General features: G+C 57.2%; 2 protein-coding genes across 4 annotated transcripts in view; one reads left to right on the top strand and one right to left on the bottom strand.

The window, feature by feature from the left end:
* SHARPIN (SHANK associated RH domain interactor) overlaps nt 1-1,156 on the bottom strand; it is a 30,795-nt gene extending 29,639 nt beyond the window's left edge. For all 3 annotated transcript variants that reach the window (XR_014941026.1, XM_085533132.1, XM_085533133.1), the window contains exon 1: nt 910-1,156. Coding sequence is in view for 2 of the 3 variants with exons in the window: in XM_085533132.1 (XP_085389258.1) it covers nt 910-1,140 (231 nt within the window). In the remaining variant the exon portion in view is untranslated. The remainder of the gene's footprint in view (nt 1-909) is intronic.
* A 573-nt stretch (nt 1,157-1,729) lies between these two features.
* MAF1 (MAF1 negative regulator of RNA polymerase III) lies at nt 1,730-14,946 on the top strand. The gene is made up of 8 exons (XM_015851237.3): nt 1,730-2,035; nt 8,197-8,338; nt 10,574-10,702; nt 10,805-10,970; nt 11,995-12,116; nt 12,799-12,918; nt 14,024-14,143; nt 14,215-14,946. The coding sequence occupies exons 2-8, from the start codon at nt 8,256-8,258 to the stop codon at nt 14,234-14,236; spliced, it is 762 nt and encodes a 253-aa protein (XP_015706723.2). The 5' UTR covers nt 1,730-2,035; nt 8,197-8,255; the 3' UTR covers nt 14,237-14,946.
* Nucleotides 14,947-17,535: the final 2,589 nt, after the last annotated feature.

The following is a 17,535-nucleotide window of genomic DNA, read 5'->3' as shown; positions in this document are numbered from 1 at the left end:
AGGGGGGCAGCAATGGGAGGGGGCAGCAATAGGGGGGGGCAGTAATGGGGGGGGCAGCAATAGGGGGGGGCAGCAATGGGGGGGGGGGCAGCAATTGGGAGGGGGGCAGCAATGGGGAGGGGGGCAGCAATGGGGAGGGGGGCAGCAATGGGGGGGGGCAGCAATGGGGAGGAGGGCAGCAATGGGGAGGGGGGGGCAGTAACGGGGGGAGACGGCAGTAACGGGGGAGGGGGCAGCAATGGGGGGGAGAGGGGGCAGTAACAGGGCGGGGGGGGGGGCAGCACCGAGGGGTCAGCAACGGGAGGGGGTCAGTAACATGGGGGGGGGCAGCACCGAGAGTGGGACAGCAACGGGGGGGGGGTGGGCAGCAACGGGAAGGGATGACAGCACCGGGGTGGGGGGGGGCAGTAACGGGGGGAGGGACGGTAACGGGGGAGGGGGCAGCAATGGGGGGGGGCAGTAACGGGAGGGGGGGATATTAACGGGGGGGCGGGGGGGCAGTAACGGGGAGGGGGGCAGCACTGAGGAGTCAGCACCGGGAGGGGGGGCAGCAACGGGAGGGGACAGCGACAGCGGGGGGGGGGGGGACGGCAACACCGGGGGGGAACAGCCGCGGGGGGGGGGGGGGAACAGCCACGGGGGGGGGGGAACAGCCACGGGGGGGGGAACAGTCGGGGGGGGGGAACAGCCGCGGGGGGGGGAACAGCCGCGGGGGGGGGAACAGTCGGGGGGGGGGGGGGAACAGCCGCGGGGGGGGGGGGAACAGCCGCGGGGGGGGGGAACAGCCGCGTGGGGGGAACAGCCGCGGGGGGGGGAACAGCCGCGGGGGGGGGAACAGCCGCGGGGTGTGTCCGCCCGGTTCCGCTCCCCGCTGTTCCCCCCCCCTCCCACCCTCCCCCCGCTCCTCACCGCTCCTCCCGCCGCTTCCTCCTGTTTGAGGCCGAGCCGGAAGCGGCGCTGGGCCCCGTTGGCCCCGTTGTGCGGCTGCACGCTGAGCGTGAGGCGGAGCGACGCTGCGGGCGGCGGGGGGACACGGGGCGGCTGCGGGATCCCGACCCGAACCGCCATCAGAACCGTGGGCGGAACAGGAGGAACCGGAGCCGCTGCCGGGGCCGGGCCGGGGGCTCCGGGCAGCGCCATGATGGCCGCCGCCACCGCCTCCTACCGGAAGTTCCGGCCGAAATGAGCTCCGACCGGAAATGGAGCCGATGTGGTTGTTTGGTCCGACCGGAAACGCGGCTCGAGAGGAAGGTTCCGCCATGGAACCTGCCCATGTCCCCGATCCCCCGGTCGGGTTGGAGCGCGGTCCCAGCTCGTTCACGGGCCGCTCATTGAGCTCACACCGCGTTGTTCCGCCGTTACCGGGACACTGCGGGTCCCCGGGGTTCGGACCCCTCCGGTTTACGTCCCTTTGCAGGGCCCGGGGCCGTCGCCACAGTCTCGGGGCCATCGCCCCGCCTCCCCAGGCCTGTGATTGGCTCCGCTCCCTCCGTCTTTGTCCGCTGCAGCCAATCAGCGCGCGGAGCGCTGCGGCCTATGGGGAGCGCTCGGCGAGGTCCGCTCGGAGGGCGGGAGCGTCGTGTTGACTGACACTCCACTCAGCCAATAGAATGCTAGGGATGTTCCACCCGTTCTGAGTGACGCTCCAATCAGCCAATCGAAGAAGAGAAGCGTTATGATTGACACGGTGATAAACCAATGGGAAAGAGTGGGCCGCCGAGCTCCGCTCGGGACAGACGGGTGTGGCCTGGCCGCTTGTTGTCGTCCGCTGCCGCCTGAGGAAGCGCCCGGTGTCCGCTCGCTCCGCCGCCGCTCGGGATCCGTCCGGTGTCCGTCAGCCGCTCGCTGCGTCCCGAGCTCTCCGCGGCCATGTCGGGGTGGGCGGCGGCCCGGCGGGTCGGGGTGAGACGGCGGACGGCGGCCGAAGCGCACTCGCCCTCCTCGAGTTTTTCCCGGAGACGCTGCCCCTTACGCACGCCCCGAGCCTGAAGCAGCTCCGCCGCCACAAGGGCCGCACCGGGACCGGGAGACGCCGGTGAGTCCGCTCGGGGGGCTTCCGCCATCTCGCGACCTCCCTCCCATCGCGGACTACATTTCCCAGCGTGCTCTGCGGCACTTCCGCCATGCTTTGCGCTGCGCTCCGCCGCAAGGCGCGCTGGGAAATGTAGTCCGCGGCGAGAGCGCCTCGGGCCTACGCGCGGTGCAACCCGGACCCCGTTGTTCTCAGCGACCGGAATCGAACCCGACACCGCCCATAAACGGGGCGAGGAACCGGGGGATCGCACGGGCCGCGTCCCGGCTCGGAGGAGCGTCCTGAGGGGGTCGGCAGTTTGTAGGCCGCACTTGAGGCCTACACCGGACCTACACTGGGTTTACAGCTGGGCCTACACTGGGTCTATACTGGGCCTACAGGTGGACCTACAGCTGGGCCTACATTGGACCTACAGCTGGGCCTACACTGGGCCTGCTCTGGGCCTACAGCTGGACCTACACTGGGCCTACATTGGGCCTATAGCTGGGCCTACACTGGGCCTACATTGGGTCTATAGCTGGACCTACAGCTGGGTCTACACTGGGTCTACAGCTGGGCCTTCATTGGGCCTATAGCTGGACCTACAGCTGGGCCTACAGCTGGGCCTACACTGGGTCTATACTGGGTCTATACTGGGCCTACAGCTGGACCTACAGCTGGGTCTACAGCTGGGCCTACATTGGACCTACAGCTGGGCCTATGCTGGGCCTGCTCTGGGCCTACAGCTGGGCCTACACCAGACCTACACTGGGCCTACAGCTGGGCCTACACTGAACCTACAGCTGGGCCTCCAGCTGGGCCTACAACTGGACCTACAGCTGGGCCTACACTGGGTCTATACGGGGCCTACATTGGACCTGCAGCTGGGCCTACATTTGGCCTACAGCTGGGCCTATACTGGGCCTACATTGGGCCTATAGCTGGGCCTACATTGGGCCTATATTGGGCTACAGCTGGGCCTGCTCTGAGCCTACAGCTGGACCTACAGCTGGGTCTACACTTGGCCTACAGCTGGATCTACTCTGGGCCTGCACTGGGCCTACAGCTGGGCCTACATTGGGCCTATAGCTGGGCCTGCACTGGGCCTACAGCTGGGCCTACACTGGACCTACACTGGGTCTACGCGGGGCCTACACTGGGCCTACAGCTGGGCCTACACTGGGTCTATACTGGGCCTACATTGGACCTACAGCTGGGCCTACACTGGGTCTACAGCTGGACCTACTCTGGGCCTACACTGGGCCTACATTGGGCCTACAGCTGGGCCTGGTGCGCAGTCGCTGTGGGCCTGGCCGAAATTGGGCCCACAGTTGCTGAGTCCCAGTACTGTAGCGGGCCCACAGCCATAGGGCTGTGTCCTCCAGGCCGGAGGGGTGCAACAGAACCGGGCAGCCCCAGCCAGGTACAGGTCGGGCTCCATCAGCCTCCCCCAGGCTCCTTGTAGGTGTCAGCACTGAGCTCTCAGCCCTCGGGCTCCCCTTTAGCCAACCTTGAGCAATGGCTGTTGCTCAATGGGTTCTCCTGGCCCAGACTCAGCGCTGCAGGTTATTAATTCCCGTGTTATTAATTGTTTCAGCTGCTCAGCCCTTTGCTGGCATCCGTTCCCATGTGTTTACGTACCTCCCATCTGTGCCCTGCAGCTCTGGCATCTCCTGATGCCCAACCCCCCTCCTTCTGCTTTCCATTAAGTCCCAGTTATAATTAGCCCCATTTATAATTAGCCCAGCACCGGGTCAGGCTGTTCTCTTCCTCCTCCCTTCAGGCTGCTGCCTGGCACCGCTCCTACAGCCATAAATATAAACATAACCTGCAGCATCACAGAATGAGCTGGGTTGGAAGGGACCTCAAGGATCATAGAACCCATAGGGTTCATGAGGTCCCACAGAGGTTATGGGGTCCCATAAAGGTCCTGGGGTCCTGTGGTGCTTAAGGGGTCCAATAGGGTTTATGAGGTCCCACATGGGCTTATAGGGTCCCATAGGGGTTGTGGGATCCCATAGTGGTTATAGGGTCCCACAGGGAGTTATAGGGTGCCATAGAAATTGTGGGGTGAGACAGGGGGTTATACGGTCCCATAGTGGTTATAGTGTCCCGTAGTGGTTATAGGGTCCCATAGAGTTTATGAGGTCCCACAGAGGGGTTATAAGGTCCCATAGAGGTTTTAGGGTCTAGTGGAAATTGTGGGGTCCCATAGTGGTTATAGGTTCCCATAGAGGTTATGGGGTCCCATAGAGGTCACACAGAATCACAGAATGATCTGGGTTGGAAGCGACCTCAAAGATCATGGAGCTCCAACCCCCTGCCTGCCAGGGTCACCAAACTCCCGTTTACTAGATTAGACTGCCCAGGAGACCCCATAGATCCCCATAGAGACCCCACAGACCCCCATAGATCCCCATAGAGACCCCATAGACACCATAGATCCCCATAGAGACCCCATAGATCCCCATAGAGACCCCATAGATCCCCGTAGATCCCCACAGAGACCCCATAGATCAGGTTGCCCAGGGCCCCGTCCAACCTGGCCTTGAACACCCCCAAGGATGGGGCATCCACAACCTCCCTGTGCAGCCCGTTCCAGCACCTCACCACTCACCTAGTGAAGAACTTCCCCCTGACATCCAACCTAAATCTTCCCTCTTTCAGCTTAAATCCATTTCCCCTTGTCCTGCTGTTATCGGCCCTTTCAAAGAGTTGACTCCCCTCCTGGATACAGGTTCCCTTCAGGTCCTGGCAGGCTGCACTGAGCTCACCCCACAGACCATAGAGCCACAGAAGAGTTTGGTTGGGCTGGAAGAGTCCTTAAAGATTACAGAGCAGTGGGATGTTGGGTTGGGTTGGAAGGGTCCTTGAACCATGGGATGGTTGGGTGGGGTTAGTAGGGTCCTTGAAGTCCACTGGGCTGTGGAAGGGTTGGGTTATATAGTTCCTTAAAGATCTTTGAGACATGGAATGGTTGGGTTGGATTGAACCTTATGGATCATAGAGCCATGGAAGACTTTGGTTGGGCTGGAAGGGTCCTTAAAGATTACAGAGAGGTGGGATGTTGGGTTGGAAGGGTCCTTTAAGTCCATTGGGCTGTGGAAGGGTTGGGTTAGATAGTTCCTTAAAGATCTTTGAGACATGGAATGGTTGGGTTGGATTGATCCTTACAGATCATAAAGCCGTGGAAGAGTTTGGTTGGGCTGGAAGGGTCCTTAAAGATTACAGACCCATTCAGTGGTTCTATTGGACAGGACTCCATGCTGAACAAGCCCAGCTCCCTCAGCCCGTCCTCATAGGGCAGGTGCTGCAGCCCCCTGATCATGGGGGGCTTCTCGGCACCTTCTGCTGCAAGGAAAGCCCGGAGCTGAAGCTTTGGGTGCTGTGGGAGCGGAAACGTGGTGGTTTCCTGCTGCTTGTGGGGCTGGGTTGGGTGCAGAGCTGTTGGGGGGAGGGGGAGTTCAGTGATAATGGGGCTGGAGGAAACATGGGGAGGGGTTTTGTCAGGGGTGTGGGGACAGCTCGGGGTATCCCATCTCTGGAGGTGCCCCAGGACGTGGATGGGGCCATGGACAGTGTGAGATGGGGGGCACCCTGCACACAGGGGGTGGGGAGGGACAATGAGAACCATTCTGTGTTTCTGTGATCTGTAAGGACCCTTCCAACTCAACCATTCTCTGGCTTTATGGTCTTTAAGGACCCTTCCAACCCAACCAGCCCATGGCTTTTCAGTCTTTAAGGACCTTTCCAACTCAATCATCCCATGCCTCTGTGATCTTAAAGGATTATTCCAAGCCAACTATTCTATGGTTCTGTGACCTTGAAGGACCCTTCCAGCCCAACCATTCCACGGTTCTTTGGTCTTTAGGGACCCTTCCAACCCAACCCAACCGTTCCATGGCTCTATGACTTTTCAAGACCCTTCCAACTCAACCATTCTGTGGTTCTTTGAACTTTTAAGTACTCCTCCAAACCTAACCAATATTTCTATGACCTTTTAGGACCCTTCCAACTCCACTTTGCTGAAGTGCATTGCCCAGAGCAGGGGCAGGGGAGGGGCCTGGTTGGCCAGTGGTTGACCAGTGAATGGTTGACCAGCAGTTGGCCAATGGTTGACCAGCAGTTGGCCAATGGTTGACCATCAGTTGACCAATGGTTGACCAGTGAATGGTTGACCATCAGTTGACCAATGGTTGACCAGCAGTTGGCCAATGGTTGACCAGCAGTTGGCCAATGGTTGACCAGCAGTTGGCCAATGGTTGACCAGTGAATGGTTGACCATCAGTTGGCCAATGGTTGACCAGTGAATGGTTGACCATCAGTTGGCCAATGGTTGACCAGTGAATGGTTGACCATCAGTTGGCCAATGGTTGACCAGTGAATGGTTGACCATCAGTTGGCCAATGGTTGACCAGTGAATGGTTGACCATCAGTTGGCCAATGGTTGACCAGTGAATGGTTGACCAGCAGTTGGCCAATGGTTGACCAGTGAATGGTTGACCATCAGTTGGCCAATGGTTGACCATCAGTTGACCAATGGTTGACCAGCAGTTGGCCAATGGTTGACCATCAGTTGGCCAATGGTTGACCAGTGAATGGTTGACCAGGAGTTGACCAATGGTTGACCAGTGAATGGTTGACCATCAGTTGGCCAGTGGTTGATCAGTGAATGGTTGACCAGCAGTTGACCAATGGTTGACCAGTGAATGGTTGACCAGCAGTTGGCCAGTGGCTGACCATGAGCCAGCAGCGAGCCCTGGTGGCTGAGAAAGCCAACAGGACCATGGGGTGCGTTGCCCAGAGCAGGGCCACAATGGTGTAGGAGGGACCTGGTTGGCCTACAGTTGGCTGAAGGTTGACCGTGGGTTGACCAACAGTGTAAAAGTGGTTCACCAATGACTGGCCAGTGGTTGACCAGGAGCCAGCAGTGAGCCATGGGGGCCAAGGTTAACAGGATCCTGGGTTGCATTGCCACAGAGTGGTCAGCAGGGTGAGAGAGGGGCCTGGTTGGCCAGTGATCCCCAAGAGTTGACCAGGACTTCACCAGTTGTTGAGTGATGGTTGAACAACAGTTGAGCAGTGGTAGAACATGAGCCAGCAGTGTGTCCTGGTGGCCAAACAGGTGAAGAAAACACTGGGGTGCATTGCCCAGAGCAGAACCAGTGGGGTGAAAGAGGGGCCTGGTTGGCCTGCAGTCACCCAGCACTTGGCCAGCAGTTGTGTGATGGTTGAGCAGTGGTTCATCAACATTTGCACAGTGATTAATCAACAGTTGACTAACATTCAGCCAGTGATTTGCTGATGGTTGACCAGTAGTTGGGTAGAGGTAGACCAACAGTAGAACAAGAGCCAGCAGTGAGCCCTGGTGGCCAAGAGGTTTGGTGATCAATGATTGACCAAAGGTCAACCAGTGGTTGATCAACAGTTGACCAATGGATGACCATGAGCCAGTGGTGAGCCCTGATGGCCAACAGGGCGAATGGTTGACCAACAACTGACCAGAGGTTGATCACCAATTGACCACCATCCAGCAGTGTGTCCTTGTGGCCAAAAGGGCCGATGGTTGATCAACGATTGACCAGCAGTAGACCAAGAGACAGCAGCGAGCCCTCATGGACAACAGAGCCAGTGGTTCAACAACAATTAACCTGCTGCTGACCAGTAGATGACCATGAGCCAGTAGTGTGTCCTGGTGGCCAAAAGGACCAATGGTTGACTCAACAATTGAGCCAGCAGTGAGCCCTGGTGGCCAAGAGGGCCAACGGGACCCTGTGGTGCATTGCACATAGCGCAGCCAGCAGGGCAGGAGGTGCTGCTCCCCTCTGCTCTGCCCTGGGGGGCACTGCTGGAGCACTGCGTCCAGTGCTGGGCTCCCAGTTCAGGGCAGACTGGGAACTGCTGGGAGAGCCCAGCGGAGGGGGTGGGGATGGGGGGGGCCTGGAGCCCCTCCTGGTGGGGACAGGCTGAGAGCTGGGAGGGGTCTGGGCTGCGCTGATGGATACGTGGGGGGTGAGGGGTGCAAGGAGGGCACTGGGTAGGGCTGTGGGAGCTGCAGAGATCCCCTCCAACCCTCCATCCCCAGCTCCCTTTTTCCTGCTCCATTCTGCCCTACCCGCTGCCAGCCCTCGTGCCAAAGCTTTGGGGTCCCATCTCCCCAGCTGAGGCTGTTCTCCTCCCCGCAGGACACACGCCTCGCTGCCGCTGCCGCACAGGGAATCGCTTTGAGCCCAGCACGGAGACAATGAAGCTGTTGGAAAACTCAAGTTTCGAAGCTATCAACTCCCAGCTGACGGTGGAGACGGGGGATGCCCACATCATTGGGAGGTGAGTCGGGAGCTGGGTGGGCTGCCGAGGCAAGAGAATGATGGGACAGGGGCAACAGATTGAACCCAACAGAGGGCAGACTGGGCTCAGATATGGGGAAATCCTTCACACAGAGGCAGTGCGGCCCCAGCACTGCAGCCTGGAGCTGTGGGTCCCCATCCCTGGAGCTGCCCGAGGCCGTGGGGGGGTCCTGGGCAGCCTGAGCTGGGGGGCAGCCAGCCCACGGCATGGGGGGCTGGGGGGTCCTTTCCAACCCACTGTGCTGTGCTTCTGTGGTCTGTAAGGACCCTTCCAACCCAACCATCCCATATCTGTGAGCTTTAAGAACTTTTCCAACCGTACTCAACCATCCCATGGCTCCATGACCTTTAGGGACCCTTCCAACCTAGCATCCCATGGCTCTATGACATTTAAGGACCCTTCCAACCCTACCCAATGATCCCATATCTCTGTGAGTTTTAAGGACCCTATCAACCTAAGCATCCCATGGCGTTATGATCTTGCAGGACCCTTTCAATCCAATCATTTCATGGTTCAATGATTATGAAGAATGTTTCCAACTCAACCTGTTCCACGGTTCTGTGATCTGCAAGGTCCATCCCTTGGCTCTGTGATCTTTAAGGACCCTGCTAACTCACCCATCCCATGGCTTTATGATCTTTAAGGACCCCGCAAACCCAACCATGCCACAGCTCTGTGATTTTTAAGGACCCTCCCAATTCAACCACTATATGGCAGGCTCCATGATCGTTAAGGACCTTTCCAACCCAACCATCCCATGGCTTTATGATCTTCCAGGACCCTTCCAACCCAACCTAACCATACCCAACCATCCCATGGCTCCATGACCTTTAAGGACCCTTCCAACCCAATCATCCCATGGGTTTATGATCCTTATGGACCTTCCCAACCCAACTGTTCTGTGGTTCCATAATTGGAGCAACCTCTCTGCTGTGCCTATTTCTCCTTCCTCTCTCTGTTTCCATTTCCCCTCTGGTAACACCTCTGTGCCTTTCTCTTCCTTCCTCTGCCGTGCTGCTGTACCACTGATTTACCATATTTGGTGCCTTTCTCATTGGCTTGCAGCTGGTTTCTCTTTCCCTTGCCTGGTTCCCTCCAGCTCTACTCAGCTCTGCCAGCACCACTGGCAGCCATTGCCCCACCATAACAACCCCACATCCCCGGGCAGCTCAATGGGGCCGTGCTCCTTCCAGCCCATTCTGTGATTCCACACTGATCTTAAAGGTCCCTTCCTTCTCTTTTCCATCATTACACTTTATGGCTGTTGGCTGAACACTTTGTGAAAGGTCGTAGAAGCATAGAGAAGGTTGGAAAGGTCCTTAAAGATATTAGAGCCATGGGATGGTTGGATTGGGATGGAAGGGTCCTTGAAGATCATAGAGACATGGGATGAGTTGGGTTGGGATGGAAGGGTCCTTGAAGATCATAGAACCGTTGGATGGTTGGGTTGGAAGCGTCCTTGAAGATCATAGAGCCATGGAGGAGGTTGGGTTGGGATGGAAGGGTCCTTGAAGATCATAGAGGCATGGGATGAGTTGGGTTGGGATGGAAGGGTCCTTGAAGATCTAGATCTGCTGTAGAGGCCGCGGAGCAGCACTGGGTGGGAGCTGCGGATGTTGGCTTTCCCATGTACTGGAATAGATGCCCCAGGGATGTGATTGAATTGCCATCCCTGGATGTGTTTAAGAGTTGTTTGGATGTGGTGCTCAGGGATATGATTTAGTGTAGGGTTGTTAGAGTTAGGGTTCTGGTTATAGGGTACTATGGGTATCGGGTACTGTGGTTATAAGGTTCTGGTTGGGCTGCGGTTGGACTTGATGATCTTCAAGGTCTTTTCCAACCTGGGTCATTCTATGATTCTCTGTCACGGGTGGGCTGGAGGGATCTGCAGGTTGTGGAGCAGCTCAGACATCTGGAAGGACTTTGCTGGGAGTTTGTGTTCAGCGCTGATTGTGACACCTGGCTGGGGGGGGTGTCATTCATTCTGCCCCATAGGGCTCAGCAGAAGCTGAGATCAGCAGCACCGGGCTCTTGTGGGACCCCATACCCAGCTCTCATTGCCACACTGGGGCTGGGCAGCGTGGGGAGCAGCTTTTAGGTTTCACCTAAGAGCTCCTTTGGGTTTCTGCATTGCTGGGCTGCAGGTGGGAGCTCTGGGGTCGGTCCTGGCTCTGCCAACCCCACATCTCACACCACGCTGATGTTTCTCCATAGGATCGAGAGCTACTCCTGCAAGATGGCTGGAGACGACAAGCACATGTTCAAGCAGTTCTGCCAGGAGGGCCAACCCCACGTCCTGGAGGCCCTGTCACCCCCTCAGACCACGGGGATCAGCCCCAGCAGGTACGGGACCAGCAATGCTCCAACATTGGGGGCTGTTGGGGTTGGTCAGAGTTGCTGGCGCACAGGCTGGGTGCTGCTGACCGTGCTCATTCTGTGCCTCAGGCTCAGCAAGAGTCAGAGCGGTGACGAGGAGGGGCCGCTGAGCGACAAGTGCAGCCGCAAGACGCTCTTCTACCTGATCGCGACGCTCAACGAGTCCTTCCGGCCCGACTACGACTTCAGCGCCGCCAAGAGCCACGAGTTCAGCCGGGAGCCCAGCCTCAACTGGGTGCGTGGGGGGAGTCCTTGGGGGCTGGGTGGGAGCACCCGGTTCTGTAGGGCCACAGGGTGGGTGAGCCAGTGGGGAGTCTCCATGGCTTAAAGGCCAGTGATGGCCAGCAGGTTGACCGTGAGCCAACGGTGTGCCCTTGTGGTCAGTGGTGGCCGACAGGATTACCATTAACCATTGGTGTGCCCTTGTGGTCATTGGTGGCTGACAGGTTGACCATGAGCCAGCAGTGTATTTTTGTGACCGGTGGTGGCCAATGAATTGACAGTCAGCCAATGGTGTGCCCTTGTGACCCATGGTAGCCAACAGATTGGTCATGAGCCAGCAGCGCGTCCTTGTGGCCGATGGTGACCAATGGGTTCACCTTGAGCCAGTAGAGTGTCCTTGTGGCCAACAAGGCCAGTGGTGGTCAACAGGTTGATGATGAGCCAGTAGAATGGCCGTGTGGCTGATGATGACCAACAGGTTGACCATGAGGCAGTAGAATGGTTGTGTGGTTGATGATGGCCAACAGGTTGATGATGAGCCAGTAGAATGGCCGTGAGGCTGATGATGGCCAACAAGTTGATGATGAGCCAGTAGAATGGCTGCGTGGCTGATGATGACCAACAGGTTGACCATGAGCCAGTAGAATGGCCGTGTGGCTGATGATGGCCAACAAGTTGATGATGGCCAACAGGTTGATGATGGCCAGCAGGTTGACAATGAGCCAGTAGAATGGCCGTGTGGCTGATGGTGGCCAACAGATTGACCACAATCCATGTGCCCTCGTGACCAAGAAGGCCAATGGTGGCACCCTAGGATGTGTCCTAAGGGTGGAACCTGCTCTGGGGGGGGTTGGACTTGGGGATATCCAGCCCCTACAACTCTGGGATTCGGGAATTCTCCTCACCAACGTTGCTGTGTGCCTGCAGTATCTCCTCTGGGTATCACAGAGGTGGTGGGGACACCAGGACCCCTCATCCCCATCCCTCTCACAGCCTGGGGACCCCCCAGTCCCGCTCACATCCCACTCCCTTTGCAGGTGATCAATGCTGTCAACTGCAGTCTCTTCTCTGCAGTCCGTGAGGATTTCAATGCCCTGAAGCCGCACCTGTGGGACGCCGTGGATGAGGAGATCTGCCTTTCTGAGTGCGACATCTACAGGTAATGGGACACCCCGAAACATGGGCTTTTGGTGAGCACACACCTGGTGTGGTGGGTTGAGGTTGGAGCGGTGGATCTTGGAGGTGTTTTCTCACCTTAACATCTCTATGGTTCTGTTTAGGGTCACGATAGGGGTGGGCTGGGGTTGGTCTGTTTGAGCTTTGAGGTCTCCTTCAACCCTCACAACTCTGTGGTTCTATTTAGGGTCATTGTGGGGTGGGCTGGTGTTGTACTGGATGATCATCGGGGTCTGTTTCAATTCTCATCACTCCATGGTTGTATTTAGGGTCATGGTGGAGTGAGGTGGAGTTGGACTGGGGGATTTTGGAGGTCTGCTCCATCCTTAATGCTTCTGTGATTCTACTTAGGGTCGTGGTATGAGGGGCTGGGGTTGGATGATGGATCTCAGAGATCTCTTCCAACCTTAATGTCTTTATGGTTCTATTTAGAGACACGATGAGGGCAGGTTGGGGCTGGACTTGATAATTCTTAAGGTCTCTTTCAAACCTCACGACTCCATGGTTGTATTTAAGGTCATGGTTGGGTAGGTTGGGGTTGAACTGGTGGATCTCAGGGGTCTCTTCCAACCTTAATGAGTCCGTGATTCTATGAGTGGTGCTGGGCCAGGGTTGGGGCCAGGGTTTAGCACAGTGTTCCTCACCACTGTTTCTTGGTGCTGCAGCTACAACCCAGACCTGGATTCAGACCCCTTTGGAGAGGACGGCAGCCTCTGGTCCTTCAACTACTTCTTCTACAACAAGAGGCTGAAGAGGATCGTCTTCTTCACCTGCCGCTCCATCAGGTCAGCCCATGGCAATGGCACCATGAACAAGTTGTTGCACACGCCATGTCGGCGAGCCATGGAGTGGGTTGGGTTGGAGAGGTCCTTGTGGATTGTAGAGCCACGGGATGGCTGGGTTGGAAGGGTCCTTGTGGATTGTAGAGCCATGGGATGGCTGGGTTGGAAGGGTCCTTAGAGGTTGCAAAGCCATGGAAGGGTCCTTGAAGATCATAGAGCCATGGTTGGGTTGGGTAGATCCTTACAGATCATAGAGCCACAGAAGAGTTTGGTTGGGCTGGAAGGGTCCTTGAAGATTACAGAGCAATGGGATGTTGGGTTTGGGTTGGAAGGGTCCTTGTGGATTGTAGAGCCACAGGATGGCTGGGTTGGAAGGGTCCTTAAAGGTTGCAGAGCCATGGAAGGGTCCTTGAAGGTCATAGATCCATGGTTGGGTTGGGTAGGTCCTTAAAGATCATAGAGCCACAGAATGGTTGGGTTGGATTGATCCTTACAGATCATAGAGCCACAGAAGAGTTTGGTTGGGCTGGAAGGGTCCTTAAAGGTTAAAGAATAGTGGGATCTTGGGTTGGGTTGGAAGGGTCCTTGAAGTCCATTGGGCTGTGGAAGAGTTGGGTTAGATAGTTCCTTAAAGATCTTTGAGACATGGAATGGTTGGGTTGGATTGATCCTTACAGATCATAAAGCCGTGGAAGAGTTTGGTTGGGCTGGAAGGGTCCTTAAAGATTACAGAGCAGAGGGATGTTGGGTTGGAAGGGTCCTTAAAGGTCACAGAACCATGGAATGGTTGGGTTGGAAGGGTCCTTAAAGGTCACAGAACCATTGGATGGTTGGGCTGGAAGGGTCCTTACAGATCACAAGACTGTGGGATTATTGGACTGGGTTGGAAGGGTCCTTAAAGATTATACACTTGTTGAGTGCTTGTTTTGGACATGGAATGGTTGGGTTGGAAGGGTCCTTACAGATCACAGGACTATGGGATTATTGGACTGGGTTGGAAGGGTCCTTAAAGATTATAGACTTGTTGAATGCTTGGACGGGACCCCAAAGCCCAGCACTCAGCCAGGACCTGCAGTGATGCTGACATTCACATCCCTTCTTCCCACAGCGGGTACGCGTACACCAGACCAGAGGCGAGCAACGAGCTGGACATGGATCTCGGGGAGGAGGACATGGAGGAGAGCAGAGACCCCCAGGACCCCGAGAGCGGCAGCATCGAGGAGGACAGGTGTGTGCAGGGTCTGCTCCATGGGGCGGCCCCGGTACAGCCCCGTGCTGACCTCCCCTTCCCACCCACAGGTTGCAGGTGATCTGCATGTGATCCCGGAGCTGCTCCTGCTGTACACACACACACCCCTATACCCACACACTGGAGTGCCCCCAGCACCCTGGAGCGCAGCGAACTCAGAATGGCCGCCATTCCTCCCCCCTGACCCCCAAAGTGCATCCCCTCTGCATCCCCACTATGGGGCTGTGATGGATCCACTCTGCATCCCGATTATGGGGTTGTGATGGATCTCCTCTCCATCCCCATTATGGGGCTGTGATGGATCCCCTCTATCCCCATTATGGGGCTGTGATGGATCCCCTCTGCATCCCCATTATGGGGCTGTGATGGATCCCCACTGGGGGGCTGTGGTGGATCCCCTCTCCATCCCCATTGGGGGGCTGTGATGGATCCCCACTGCATCCCCACTATGGGGCTGTGATGGATCCACTCTGCATCCCCTTTATGGGCTGTGATGGATCCCTTCTCCATCCCCGTTGTGGGGCTGTGATGGATCCCCTCTATCCCCATTATGGGGCTGTGATGGATCCCCACTGGGGGCTGTGATGGATCCCCTCTCTATCCCCACTATGGAGCTGTGATGGATCCACTCTCCATCCCCATTGTGGGGCTGTGATGGATCCCCATTATGGGGCTGTGATGGATCCCCTCTCCATCCCCATTGGGGGGCTGTGATGGATCCCCACTGGGGGGCTGTGATGGATCCCCTCTCCATCCCCATTATGGGGCTGTGATGGATCCCCTCTCCATCCCCACTATGGGGCTGTGATGGATCCCCTCTCCATCCCCACTATGGGGCTGTGATGGATCCCCTCTCCATCCCCATTATGGGGCTGTGATGGATCCTCTCTCCATCCCCACTATGGGGCTGTGATGGATCCCCTCTCCATCCCCACTATGGGGCTGTGATGGATCCCCTCTCCATCCCCGTTATGGGGCTGTGATGGATCCCCATTGGGGGGCTGTGATGGATCCCCTCTATCCCCATTATGGGGCTGTGATGGATCCCCATTGTGGGGCTGTGATGGATCCCCTCTATCCCCATTATGGGGCTGTGATGGATCCCCACTGGGGGCTGTGATGGATCCCATTTGAGGGGCTGTGATGGATTCCCTCTCCATCCCCATTATGGGGCTGTGATGGATCCCCATTGGGGGGCTGTGATGGATCCCCATTGGGGGGCTGTGATGGATCCACTCTCCATCCCCACTATGGAGCTGTGATGGATCCACTCTCCATCCCCATTATGGGGCTGTGATGGATCCCCATTGGGGGGCTGTGATGGATCCCATTTGAGGGGCTGTGATGGATCCCCTCTCCATCCCCATTATGGGGCTGTGATGGATCCCCACTGGGGGCTGTGATGGATCCCCATTGGGGGGCTGTGATGGACAGCCGTGCCGTGCCGAGCTCCGAGAAGCTTTGCTGCACTTTATCGCTGATCTCATTGGCTGCACTGACCCGCAAACTCCTCGCGGCTTCAGGCCGGGCTGGATTTCCCTCAAGCACTATCCCTCCTTCCCTCCATCCATCCGTCCGTCCGTCCGTCCGTCCGTCCATCCATCCCCAGCAGCATCAATGGGGCCGTGGGCTGCCCGCCCCCTCCCGAGGAGCTCCATGTTCTGTCCTTTCCGAGGAAGAGTCCATTCGTTTCAAAGAGGTTTGCTTTGCTCTTGACCCTCCTGTCGCCGTTATCTCCATTTTTGGGTTCATTTTCTGGTTTTTTAGTCCTCTCCAGGAGGTTCTGTATCAACCTGCGTCTCTTGGGGTGGATCTTTGTTGGGGGGAGGGTTTGCTGTTTGGTTTCTGACCCTCGCATTGACTTTGGGCATTGGCAGAGTGGGGCCAGGGGGGCGTCGGGGTGTTGCTTTTTGTACTTGGGGGGCACAGGGTGGGAGCATCCCCCCACATTGTCCCTGTGCCCCACAGATCCTGCTCAGGGCAGGGCTCAGCTGAGCGCGCACAACCCCGAGCTGCCCCACAGCTGGGAGCCCACCCAGGGCCGCCCTATAGTTTGGGGCTCAATCCCACCCCACAGACCCCTCCCCTGTGTCTGACCGTGGGGGTCTGCCCCCTAAATACAAGCAGGGGGCAATTGGGGCCGTAGCCCCCCCCATTCTGTGCTGATGTGGGGTCGTCGTGTGGGGTGGGTCGTGTCAGCCCCACTGCTGCCCCATGGGAGGATTTACCTGCAGCTTCTCCCCGACCTCCCCCCATCTCTCAGGCTGGGGAGGGGGAGCTGAGGGTGGGGGCACATGGACCCCCCCCCCATTGTGGGTTCAGGACCCGATCCCGACCCACTGCCGTCGCTCTGCAATGGCTGCCAGCCCCATCCTGCCCATTGGGGACGCGTGACTTCACAGCATAGCAATGTATCCTTACACCAATAAAGGGTTTCTGTCATTCACTGCCCTGCCCATGGGGGGATATGGGGGGATATGGGGGGGGGATCAGCCCACTGTGGGGGTCCCGGTCCTCCACAGGTCCTCACTGCTGCTATGGGGGGATCATAGTGCTATGGGTTGGGTTGGAAGGGTCCTTACAGATTATAGTGCTATGGGATGAGTTGGGTTGGAAGGGTCCTTAAAGATCAGAGGGATATGAAATGGTTGGGTTGGAAGGGTCCTTACAGATCACAGAGCTATGGGATGGTTGGGTTGGAAGGGTCCTTACAGATCACAGAGCTATGGGATGGTTGGGTTGGAAGGGTCCTTACAGATCACAGAGCCATGGGATGAGTTGAGGAGGAAGGGTCCTTACAGATCACAGGGCTATGGGATGGTTGGGTTGGAAGGGTCCTTAAGGATCAGAGGGATATGAAATGGTTGGGTTGGACGGGTCCTTAAAGATCACAGCGCTAACAATGGTTGGGTTGGAAGGGTCCTTACAGATCACAGAGTCACAGAATGGTTGGGTTGGAAGGGTCCTTGTGGATCACAGAGCCATGGGATGGTTGGGTTGGGAGGGTCCTTACAGATCACAGGGCTACGAATGGTTGGGTTGGAAGGGTCCTTACAGATTACAGAGCCATGGGATGGATTGGGTTTGAAGGGTCCTTACAGATCACAGGGCTATTAAATGGTTGGGTTGGAAGGGTCCTTACAGATCGGAGGGATATGAAATGGTTGGGTTGGAAGGGTCCTTACAGATTATAGAGCCATGGGATGAGTTGAGTAGGAAGGGTCCTTACAGATCACAGGGCTATGGGATGTTTGGGTTGAAAGGGTCCTTACAGATCACAGTGCTATGAAATGGTTGGGTTGGACGGGTCCTTAAAGATCACAGCGCTAACAATGGTTGGGTTGAAAGGGTCCTTACAGATTATAGAGCCA

Source organism: Coturnix japonica, unplaced genomic scaffold (assembly GCF_054131305.1).
Source record: "Coturnix japonica strain WE unplaced genomic scaffold, WE-NBRP24 Scf054, whole genome shotgun sequence".
NCBI classification, from domain to species: Eukaryota; Metazoa; Chordata; class Aves; order Galliformes; family Phasianidae; genus Coturnix; species Coturnix japonica.
The sequence above is the reverse complement of the archived record's forward strand: the minus strand, read 5'-3'. Positions and strand labels throughout refer to the sequence as shown.

Bases quoted from the DNA above. Each gene is read 5' to 3' on its own strand.
- MAF1 (XM_015851237.3), top strand. From the start codon at position 8,256: ATGAAGCTGTTGGAAAACTCAAGTTTCGAAGCTATCAACTCCCAGCTG. The intron at 8,339-10,573 runs GTGAGTCGGGAG...GTTTCTCCATAG, and splicing joins GATGCCCACATCATTGGGAG to GATCGAGAGCTACTCCTGCA. The intron at 10,703-10,804 runs GTACGGGACCAG...TCTGTGCCTCAG, and splicing joins ACGGGGATCAGCCCCAGCAG to GCTCAGCAAGAGTCAGAGCG.